Source organism: Ranitomeya imitator, chromosome 7, assembly GCF_032444005.1.
Source record: "Ranitomeya imitator isolate aRanImi1 chromosome 7, aRanImi1.pri, whole genome shotgun sequence".
NCBI classification, from domain to species: domain Eukaryota; kingdom Metazoa; phylum Chordata; class Amphibia; order Anura; family Dendrobatidae; genus Ranitomeya; species Ranitomeya imitator.
The window spans coordinates 15,456,704-15,468,444 of record NC_091288.1 but is presented as its reverse complement, the minus strand read 5'-3'; the positions used below and the strand labels follow the sequence as shown (position 1 = coordinate 15,468,444).

The 11,741-nt window shown below is 44.1% G+C and overlaps 1 protein-coding gene across 1 annotated transcript in view; it reads right to left on the bottom strand.

Moving 5' to 3' along the window:
• Nucleotides 1–1,456: 1,456 nt before the first annotated feature.
• Nucleotides 1,457–11,741, bottom strand: part of LOC138644425 (rac GTPase-activating protein 1-like) — a 30,684-nt gene continuing 20,399 nt past the window's right edge. The window contains exons 8-16 of the mRNA XM_069732770.1: nt 8,235–8,341; nt 6,603–6,776; nt 6,424–6,519; nt 4,194–4,392; nt 3,999–4,104; nt 3,266–3,398; nt 3,092–3,191; nt 2,439–2,523; nt 1,457–1,594 (exon numbers count right to left, since the gene is read on the bottom strand). Of these exons, the coding sequence (XP_069588871.1) occupies nt 1,525–1,594; nt 2,439–2,523; nt 3,092–3,191; nt 3,266–3,398; nt 3,999–4,104; nt 4,194–4,392; nt 6,424–6,519; nt 6,603–6,776; nt 8,235–8,341 (1,070 nt within the window). The 3' untranslated portion in view covers nt 1,457–1,524. The remainder of the gene's footprint in view (nt 1,595–2,438; nt 2,524–3,091; nt 3,192–3,265; nt 3,399–3,998; nt 4,105–4,193; nt 4,393–6,423; nt 6,520–6,602; nt 6,777–8,234; nt 8,342–11,741) is intronic.

The following is an 11,741-nucleotide window of genomic DNA, read 5'->3' as shown; positions in this document are numbered from 1 at the left end:
TTAGAAAAATAGAGTGGCAGTCGGGCATGCATACTAATGGGTTAAAAGTCCCGTTCTGTGGCTTGGTGGGGCTCAGAGTGGTTGGATTTATCACCTAGCCTCCTTCCCCTCCCCCCCATTTTTAAAAAAATTTAAAAAAAGGTACACTGACGTGACAGAGTTTAGTTGCCAAGAAGCCCCCAGCGATGACAGAAGAGTCGGCCACTAGAAGCGGCTGTAAACCTGCACCAGGCATTTCACAAAGGACACGTTTCATCCTTTCTCACTGCATTTTTTTTCCTTCCCCTATGTCTAAGAGCCATAACTTTATTACATATAATTTTTGGGGGACAAGTTATAGTTTTGAATGAAACCATTCACGTTATTTTGTAATATAATGTATTGGAAAAATGAAGGTGGAAGGGGAACTACGGTAAGTGGCAAAAAAACTGAGGAAAAAAAAAACCTCACAATTTTACTTTGTGTTAACATGATTCTCTGGGTCGATACGATTACACCTCTCCCAAACTTGCATAGGTTTTATTTCCTAGTGCTGAAAAAAATTCAGTAGTAAAAAAAAGTTTGGTTTGTGTCAGCGCTCTCAGCCCCGCCACTTTATTTTTCCGTTGACTGAGCTTTTATGGATACAATTTTGGGTTAAATACATCATTGAGATGACTTTTTATTCCATTTTTGCAGAGGCAAGAAACCGCAGTTCTGGCTTTATGGCATTTACTAGATGGGTTAAATCTTATTTGAATAGATCAAGACTTTACGGATGCAACAAAACCAACTTTTTTTTTTTTTAAATGTCTATTTCTTATGAAGGGAAAAGTGGTTCGCCCCCGTTCCCTTATGAGATATTACAGCTGTATAGTAAAAATCGCAGCCTCCTTTTAAGTCTAGTCTTCAGGAACACGGACGTGCCTAGTCATGGTGGCCCTTGCAGGCCGCTGGTGCGTATGGCAACACTGCAATCGGGTCTTGGGGTGCACAGAGTGACGAGCAGCCCTCACCTACCAGGTCTGGTGCACGCTCCATGTACAGCAGATGTCAGCGAGGGGTTAAGCCCGACACCACCCACCAAACCTCACTTGTAAGTTGTATGAGATTAGCGTTTCCAGGACAGACCCCCCTGCTGACATCTAGGAAACATGAATCATTGAGTTCTTCCATTTGTCCAAAGTCCCACTTTGGGTCGCTGCAAGAAAGCATGGCGAGTCTTAAGGCTGCGTTCCCACTGAGTTATGCTGCAGATTTTCTGCATCCATTCAAAGCTGATGGTGGGAACGCAGCCCAATATTCCTACAGGGCGGGTGCTGAGCATCCTCTACCTATAGGCGTTCTGCTGTAAATAGCAAAAGGGAAAAACAACAATGAAGCTTCACCGTTATTATATAAATATTAATAGGAAATAAATTATATTCACAGCAGTAACGTGTCAGGGTCTGTCCACACACAGACGGACATACACAAGTGACAATGTAAGGGTATAGAATACGTGCACAGTGAAAAAGTGACAGTGACAAGGTGAAGTTAACCCCTTCAAGCATTAGGAGAAGTGAAGAACCTTCCCGGCTTCTTCGGCAGCTCGACTTTACCATTAGTGCCGGCTCTGTGAAGAGAAAGCAGGACACGGGGCTGAGCGCATACAGGGTGTCTGACATCACACAGCCTTATAATGGACAGTAAATCTGCACTGGGGGCACGGAGCGCCTGTGCTTGGTTTGAACAGTCATTTTATGCTGACCGACTTCTTTTAAAATGGACTTTTACCAGCACAGAATGACTGTTCAAGCCAAGTACAGGCGCTCGGTGCATCATGGCGGGAGCAAACATTTAAGTGCATCTTCCCACCTACTTGTTTTACCTTTATCTTCTCCCCAGCCAGATAAAGATGCACTTAAATGTTTGAGCACAGAGCGCCTGTGCTTGGTTTGTACAGTCATTCTGTGCTGACAGACGGTCCAACTTCACAAATATAAATAATGTTTTCTTTCGAAGCATCTGAAATTGGAAATTAATCTGCTCCAGCCCTCACTCCTTCCTTCAGTCACCCGCCTCACTAACCTGAAGAAACATCAGTAAGGTGTAGGCTAGGTTCACACTGCGTTAGCGTATCCACTAAACGGATTGCACTAACGGAATGCGCTAACGCAATGTCCAAAAAGGGATTGCGTTTGGCAATCCCGTTAGCGCAGATGCCCGATCTGCGCTAGCGAAGAACGGACCCTGAACGCTGCAAGCAGCGTTCGAGGTCCGTCCGAAACTAACGGCACACCGCTGACGCATGCTGAAAAAGGCATACGTTATCGATCCGTTAGCACATTGCAGTCAATGGGTGCGCTAACGGATCCGTTACATAGCGTTAATTGCGACAATTGCGCCATGTAACGGAGTCCGTAATCGGACACCCACTAACGCAATGTGAACCTAGCCTAAGCAAAGGCGATACTTACAAGTAAGGAGACGACCTTTTGGGTTTCAGGGGATGAGCGACTGTGGTGGTGATCTCGGGAGAGGTCAAAGGCTGGAACAGACGCTCTGCACAGAGATTGGACATGTCAATATGAGATCGCTGGCGTAACACAGACCCAGGACAGTCAGAAATCTACATCTGAGTCTTCAGGACCTTTTACAAGAACTTTGGGACACCTGATCCAAAAACTCAGCGGTGCATCAGTAGAGAGCCGGCTGTCAGTCAGTGCCGGGGCGCAGTAACAGCTGTCGCTCACCACGTACTGAGCAGTGACAGAAGCCGCGCCGGCCTCTGACTGAAAGCCAGAGGAGTAAAGTCAATTTTCTCCCAGTAGCCGGGCGTTCAGTGCGTTGACCGGGCAGCCATAGAACGATATTAACCGGCAGAACAACCCCAAGCTGCAGATTAATAGCTTTTGGGGACATGACAGGTTCCCTTAAAGACAGACGAACTTTGAATGCAGCTCTGGGAGGACAACTCCACCACAATGCCTCTGCAGAAATCCTGAACATAAGGGCCCTTAGTTCTCGTGAAATGTTTATGTCCCTCCTCACAGTATACGTCCGATATAAGTGCACCATTCTCATAACCTAAATAAGTGGGTTTTGGGAAACGCTCGCTCCTCGGACCCACCTTGTGCCGTGCTCACAGAATCACAGTTTTTATTTTCCTGATTATTGGACAAGAACTGGTTCCAGAAGCCGGACGGCAGCGAGAGCAGCAGAGACATCACCTGACGAGAAACCCAATGTCAGCGAGGTGAACATGAGTGGACACAATCATCTGTCATTTCCTAGACTCTCTGACCTTGGCCTGCCTGGGGGTGTCCTGCATGATCACGAGAGGGCTGGGATCTGGCACCGAATGACCGACGATCGTTGGACCAAACACTCGAGACAAGTTCATCTTATCCATCTGACATTCGGGACTCCGCATCACCCTGCGGACGACAAAAAGGGAGCTCAGAAGATTTAGGGAAGGTCGGAGCGTGGAGACCCCCAATTGCTGAAACAAAGGGGAAGAAGTGCTCAGCCGAACATGCTACACCTCCTCCCCACCTTTGATCGATTCTTCACAACTCCAGGACAGAGTTGTATGGACTGTATATTTTCTAAGAACCATTACTCTGCTAACTCCGACCCCGAGGATAAAAAAAAAAAAATCCAGGCTGAAGTGCCTAGCGATCAACCGAGCACATCTGCATGTTCCTTTCAGTAATCTAAGGTGGTCTGAATGACAACTTACAACATGTCTAAAAGTTTTCTGAAGTTAAAAAAAAAAAAAAAAAAAAAGTTTTCAAATTTTTTTCTTGAACACATCTGTTATTTAAAACAGACCCCACTGTTAATCAGCGACGTCCGGCATATCCACAGGTTCTGGCGTGGAATGCATTGCTTTGTAGCGCCATTTTATTTTCCACCAAATCGGATAATATCAGCAACAAGCACCAAACGGAGCATCAGCTTTCTAAATACACTTAGGAGTGGGTTTGTGGACGGAAGGTGAATGACCCAACGTGGGTGTACGGAGGGGTCGTTACCTGTACAGGTGCAGGATCAGGAAGGCCAGCGTGTCTCTGTTAGCGGGGGGAAGCTCCTGAACAGTCACACACATCTCACACTTACTATCGTTTTCATTGATAATATCTAGACGTAAAAGGAAAGAAATAAAAACGTTAAGAAAATCACCAAATGTGTCATTTTCACCTTGCCGTCTTCCATGATTCTGCATTTACCGGCAGTGTCCAGGAACTGCGAGTGCAGAGAGAAGGTCAGGAGAGGCTCGCTCAGGTTTCGCAGGAAATCCTTTAAGACTCCGCACACGGCGTGAATATCTTCTTTTGCAAGGAGATGAGACTTAACTTTCCCATAGAGAAGTTTGTGTTTTAGCTCCTTCACCTGTCGATCGCCCCCGGAAATACGATAGAGACCCCTCTGGTGAGAAGATAGGAGCTCATTAATATCCAAGTTGGATGCCAGAAGCATTACATGCTTGCAGCTCAGTATATGTATTCTCGCTGGGGTTGCCACAGCGCTTTTCTAAGTGGCTGTGATCAGGGTGGATTTGATTTAAATCTAACTGATTTAAATCACGATTTAAATCACTAGTCAGTAAGGCTTGATTTAAATCAGTGATTTAAATCAAAGTTTCTACCTAACTGAATTTGACTCCGCAGAGGTCCCAGCCTCTTCTTCACGGCAAAAATGTTAGAACATGAACAGAGTTGAGAAAAAGACCTTAATCCTATTGTTCTACAAACCTATGAATACAGAATCAACCCCTTCAGTGCCAAGTCCAAGAAGTTAGACAATATGTTTCTGATTGTTTGGAGTGGAATAGATCTGCACAACACAAGAAGAATGTGAATCTAAGTGTGAGGAGGAGGAAGGGCAAGCAGACAAGAAAATGAAAGTGAAACTTTGAGCACAATACTGCAGCATAGCCACAGACAGACAAGTCTGGATCTGTTTGTGTGTACGATCTGAGGTTTATTACATTCTTTCCTTATAATGGCAGCAAGCCGTAAAAGAGACCCAGTTTGGGAATATTTTAATGAAGCTCCTTCGCCTATCGGTAAGGCAGGCATGCGTGCAAAATGCAAACGATGCAACAAAGAGATGCAAGGCCTGGTGGCGCGAATGAGGCAACATCATGAGAAGTGCGGTGATGAAGATGATGAAGATCACCGCACTTCTCATGATGTTGCCTCATTCGCGCCACCAGGCCTTGCATCTCTTTGTTGCATCGTTTGCATTTTGCACGCATGCCTGCCTTACCGATAGGCGAAGGAGCTTCATTAAAATATTCCCAAACTGGGTCTCTTTTACGGCCTACTGCCATTATAAGGAAAGAATGTAATAAACCTCAGATCGTACACACAGACAGATCCAGACTTGTCTGTCTGTGGCTATGCTGCAGTATTGTGCTCAAAGTTTCACTTTCTTGTCTGCTTGCCCTTCCTCCTCCTCACACTTAGATTGACATTCTTCTTGTGTTGTGCAGATCTATTCCACTCCAAACAATCAGAAACATATTGTCTAACTTCTTGGACTTGGCACTGAAGAGGTTGATTCTGTATTCATAGGTTTGTAGAACAATAGGATTAAGGTCTTTTTCTCAACTCTGTTCATGTTGTAACATTTTTGACGTGAAGAAGAGGCTGGGACCTCTGCGGAGTCAAATTCAGTTTTGAGAACTGCGTAAGTAAAGCGAGCGTCTGTGATAATATAGAAGAGAAACTGCCCACTAATCCTACAGAAACATCTGGAAGAGCATGGCATTGTGAATGTTACACATATACAGCCTTTATTCTACCGAGTTAAACAACTCAGCTTTATCTCATGATGGAAGAACCTTTGGATGGTAAAATATTTTCCTCAAAAAGCAGTTTATTGAAAAAAATCCGATTTAAATAAAAAAAATCCGATTTAAATAAAAAAATCCGATTTAAATAAAAAAAATCCGATTTTTTTGATTTTTAAAAAAAAAACATTGATTTTTATCCACCCTGGCTGTGATACAACCTACTGCTAGCAAAATCAGGGAGACAACCTTGGCGTCGGCCAGTGCTCCGTACGGGGGAAGACCCCGGCCAGGGCTCCGTACGGGGGACAAGCCCAGAGTCGTTCGGTGCACCATATGCTTTTCTTTCCATAGGGTAAGCCCCCATGAGATGGGGGGGGAAAAAAAAAAAAGATTTTGCTGCAAAATAATTAAATACATGTAGACTTTAGTGTGGAGGTTCCACTTCAATACTGAAACCGGTAAGAATCTACAGAGAAAAAAATGTACTTGTATTCAACTCTGGATTTTACATGCACAAACGAGCAGTTAAAATCCACATCAACGAAGTCCCGTATGGATGGACCTACCAATAAGAAGTGCCTGCAGCCACCACTAGGAGGCGCACACTGCATGCAGATCTATATAAAGATGACTGAATGTAAGAGGTGGCCATTGCTTACCTCACTCAGACCCCTCTTCTCTATTTCGTTTACACACTGAATGACCAGACTGGGCACCATGGGGGGAGCGGCCGGGGCAAAGTCAGACAGCAGCACCTGGAACCAGGAAAGAACATTTCACACACCTCAAAAGCTAAAGCCGCTCACACACGTAACACCGGCTGAACGCGACGGGTCACCTGGCCCTTTTTTGGTGCCGTGGTCTGAGATGGCAGAAAAGTGGAAGGACACAGCTTGGAGCATAAATCACGACATTCAGGATGTATCAAGATCCGACAGTTCCTGCACTTCAAAGACATTTTACCAAACCGAGTCTTCTGGCCACAAACGGAACACTGCTCAGCGCGGATCATCTACAGACAAAGCCAGAAAATTGGAAGAAAATAAGTCCTGACACAAAATATAACGTATTCACCCATACATTATTGATCCTGAGTTACCTCCTGTATTATACCCCAGAGCTGCACTCACTATTCTGCTGGTGCAGTCACTGTGTACATACATTACATTACTGATCCTGAGTTACATCCTGTATTATACTCCAGAGCTGCACTCACTATTCTGCTGGTGCAGTCACTGTGTACATACATTACATTACTGATCCTGAGTTACATCCTGTATTATACTCCAGAGCTGCACTCACTATTCTGCTGGTGCAGTCACTGTGTACATACATTACATTACTGATCCTGAGTTACCTCCTGTATTATACTCCAGAGCTGCACTCACTATTCTGCTGGTGCAGTCACTGTGTACATCCATTACATTACTGATCCTGAGTTACATCCTGTATTATACTCCAGAGCTGCACTCACTATTCTGCTGGTGCAGTCACTGTGTACATACATTACATTACTGATCCTGAGTTACATCCTGTATTATACCCCAGAGCTGCACTCACTATTCTGCTGGTGCAGTCACTGTGTACATACATTACATTACTGATCCTGAGTTACATCCTGTATTATACTCCAGAGCTGCACTCACTATTCTGCTGGTGCAGTCACTGTGTACATACATTACATTATTGATCCTGAGTTACCTCCTGTATTATACCCCAGAGCTGCACTCACTATTCTGCTGGTGCAGTCACTGTGTACATACATTACATTACTGATCCTGAGTTACCTCCTGTATTATACTCCAGAGCTGCACTCACTATTCTGCTGGTGCAGTCACTGTGTACATCCATTATATTACTGATCCTGAGTTACATCCTGTATTATACTCCAGAGCTGCACTCACTATTCTGCTGGTGCAGTCACTGTGTACATACATTACATTACTGATCCTGAGTTACCTCCTGTATTATACCCCAGAGCTGCACTCACTATTCTGCTGGTGCAGTCACTGTGTACATCCATTATATTACTGATCCTGAGTTACATCCTGTATTATACTCCAGAGCTGCACTCACTATTCTGCTGGTGCAGTCACTGTGTACATACATTACATTACTGATCCTGAGTTACATCCTGTATTATACCCCAGAGCTGCACTCACTATTCTGCTGGCGCAGTCACTGTGTACATACATTACTGATCCTGAGTTACATCCTGTATTATACCCCAGAGCTGCACTCACTATTCTGCTGGTGCAGTCACTGTGTACATACGTTACATTACTGATCCTGAGTTACATCCTGTATTATACCCCAGAGCTGCACTCACTATTCTGCTGGTGCAGTCACTGTGTACCTACATCACTCCTCTGTAATAGGTCATACATTACACTATATAGGGGTCAGATGCCTCCATGTTCGCTACGTTCCCCTTTTTATGTAACTTATCAGCTTGTTCTATGGTTCTCACAGTTTTGGACAGGAAGACGTGCGCTTGTGTCGGGTTGTTGGGTCTAGGACCTTCTGGTTCGTTTTCTCGCTCGTCTTCATTTATTTGGGGTAACACAATATTCTGGTCTGAAAAACAAATACACAGGCCTATATCTGCCACCTCAGAGGCCCTGACCTTTACAGCAGCCTTTTGCCAGGTAATCTGACAGCAGCATAATATAGGGAAGGAGAGCCTGATTCCAGGGATGTGTCACTTACTAGGCTGTGTGTTGTAGTTATTATCAGCAGGAGATTATCACCAGGTTGCAGGTCCCCCACGCGTGGACATACAGACAGGGGATCGCTGTATATGAAATCACATAATACAATAGTGGCGCGTTACATCGCATCTGCTGCTCCTATGCTCGTGGCTCCTGGTACAGACCCTCCGGACTGTCGGAAGACGCCACATTAACCCTTTACAGACCAGACATTTTTAAAGTTTTCTACATTCTAGAACATGCAGCTTTTTAGTTTTGCTTATATGGATGCAGGGGAATCGGTTTGTTTTTTGCAGAGGACCATCCTCGTGGAATTTTTAAATTTGCATTTAATCATAAATTTGCTCCCTTATTGCACGGATATACAGGTACGTCATTAGGAGGGCGAGAGCGTGCGGAGACAAGGAGCTGTAGGCACCCGGGAGATACTAGCTATGATACATAGTTGGCATCTGAGACATTTAGATGCCACCGACAATGGAGAATGAAAGGAATGTTTGCCGATGCCCACTTTCATAGGCTCCATCATCCATCATCACTACCTGATGAAGACGCAGCTGCTGCCATCTTCTTACTCCTGTGAAGCTCAGCCATACACTGAAATTCATAAGACCCCAAGATTTTCACTATATACTGAAATACTGCAGCTATTCAGTATGAGCCACTGCACTGAATTGCAGCACCTGTAAAAAGTCTGGCCTAAAAAAAAAAAGGTCATATGGACCCCAAATTGGTATCAATAAAATAGTTAGCTTACCATGCAAAAGAACACGCTGTCACACAGATCAATTAACAGAAACAGAAAAACAAAAATACTACGGGTCCTGGAAAATGGCAATACAAACCCCAAATTTCAACCATACGGCCGAAGACCAGGTGTGCAGAGCACTTACCCCTCTGTACCAGTCCTATCAATAGTGAATGGAGCAGCAGAGGGCATGCAGCTTATTCGGATGGGTGTGGGTCCAGCCGCTGCAATCGGACCCCCAGCGATCGTGAGGTTATCCCCCTATCCCATGAATAGCGAATAACTTCCAAACCTTAGAATAACCCTTTAAGAGTTTAATTTAGCGGTTACAACAAGAAACAATTAATAAAATGGCAATTTGGAGCGTTTTTTTTTTTTTTTTTTTTTTTCACTCCGTTTGACACCAAGCTAATCTAAATGTTTTGCTTTATTATACAACACATTATGGTCGTAGTGGGGCCAAACCTGTGAGGTTCATTTTAGGTTTTTAATGAATATTTTTTTTTAAGGTGTCAACTTTTGTTTGTTTTTTAATGTTTATAAATGTTGTTATGCTTTCTGTTAAAATTTTATTTTAAACATGTGGATAATTTAATTTTCTTTTTATTACAATTTTCAGCTTTTTTTTTTCTTTTATAGACTATGCATAAAGACGCCTTTTCAGGAATCCCTGAGACAGCCCTGGGGAATTGAGTTACAAGGGTGCCCTCTCCTCTTGTTCTGTGCACCTACTGCAGAGAGGCGCTGCCGATGTGGCACCGTCTGTTTGCTGGGTATCAGCAGGTCCCATGCACAACCGGCATGCATCACATACAGTGGGGCAAAAAAGTATTTAGTCAGTCAGCAATAGTGCAAGTTCCACCACTTAAAAAGATGAGAGGCGTCTGTAATTTACATCATAGGTAGACCTCAACTATGGGAGACAAACTGAGAAAAAAAAATCCAGAAAATCACATTGTCTGTTTTTTTAACATTTTATTTGCATATTATGGTGGAAAATAAGTACGGTATTTGGTCAGAAACAAAATTTCATCTCAATACTTTGTAATATATCCTTTGTTGGCAATGACAGAGGTCAAACGTTTTCTGTAAGTCTTCACAAGGTTGCCACACACTGTTGTTGGTATGTTGGCCCATTCCTCCATGCAGATCTCCTCTAGAGCAGTGATGTTTTTGGCTTTTCGCTTGGCAACACGGACTTTCAACTCCCTCCAAAGGTTTTCTATAGGGTTGAGATCTGGAGACTGGCTAGGCCACTCCAGAACCTTGAAATGCTTCTTACGAAGCCACTCCTTCGTTGCCCTGGCGGTGTGCTTTGGATCATTGTCATGATGAAAGACCCAGCCACGTTTCATCTTCAATGCCCTTGCTGATGGAAGGAGGTTTGCACTCAAAATCTCACGATACATGGCCCCATTCATTCTTTCATGTACCCGGATCAGTCGTCCTGGCCCCTTTGCAGAGAAACAGCCCCAAAGCATGATGTTTCCACCACCATGCTTTACAGTAGGTATGGTGTTTGATGGATGCAACTCAGTATTCTTTTTCCTTCAAACACGACAAGTTGTGTTTCTACCAAACAGTTCCAGTTTGGTTTCATCAGACCATATGACATTCTCCCAAAACTCCTCTGGATCATCCAAATGCTCTCTAGCAAACTTCAGACGGGCCCGGACATGTACTGGCTTAAGCAGTGGGACACGTCTGGCACTTCAGGATCTGTGTCCATGGTGGCGTAGTGTGTTACTTATGGTAGGCCTTGTTACATTGGTCCCAGCTCTCTGCAGTTCATTCACTAGGTCCCCCCGCGTGGTCCTGGGATTTTTGCTCACCGTTCTTGTGATCATTCTGACCCCACGGGGTGGGATTTTGCGTGGAGCCCCAGATCGAGGGAGATTATCAGTGGTCTTGTATGTCTTCCATTTTCTAATTATTGCTCCCACTGTTGATTTCTTCACTCCAAGCTGGTTGGCTATTGCAGATTCAGTCTTCCCAGCCTGGTGCAGGGCTACAATTTTGTTTCTGGTGTCCTTTGACAGCTCTTTGGTCTTCACCATAGTGGAGTTTGGAGTCAGACTGTTTGAGGATGTGCACAGGTGTCTTTTTATACTGATAACAAGTTTAAACAGGTGCCATTATTACAGGTAATGAGTGGAGGAAAGAGGAGACTCTTAAAGAAGAAGTTACAGGTCTGTGAGAGCCAGAAATCTTGATTGTTTGTTTCTGACCAAATACTTATTTTCCACCATAATATGCAAAAAAAAAGTTAAAAAAACAGACAGTGTGATTCTCTGGATTTTTTTTTCTCAGTTTGTCTCCCATAGTTGAGGTCTACCTATGATGTAAATTACAGATGCCTCTCATCTTTTTAAGTGGTGGAACTTGCACTATTGCTGACTGACTAAATACTTTTTGCCCCACTGTACGTGTCCTCTATCTTCTTATAAATCGGATTCATATATGCCACCTGCCGGCCGATGGAGGTCATGGATGCATCATCCTCAGCTCCCCTCACCTC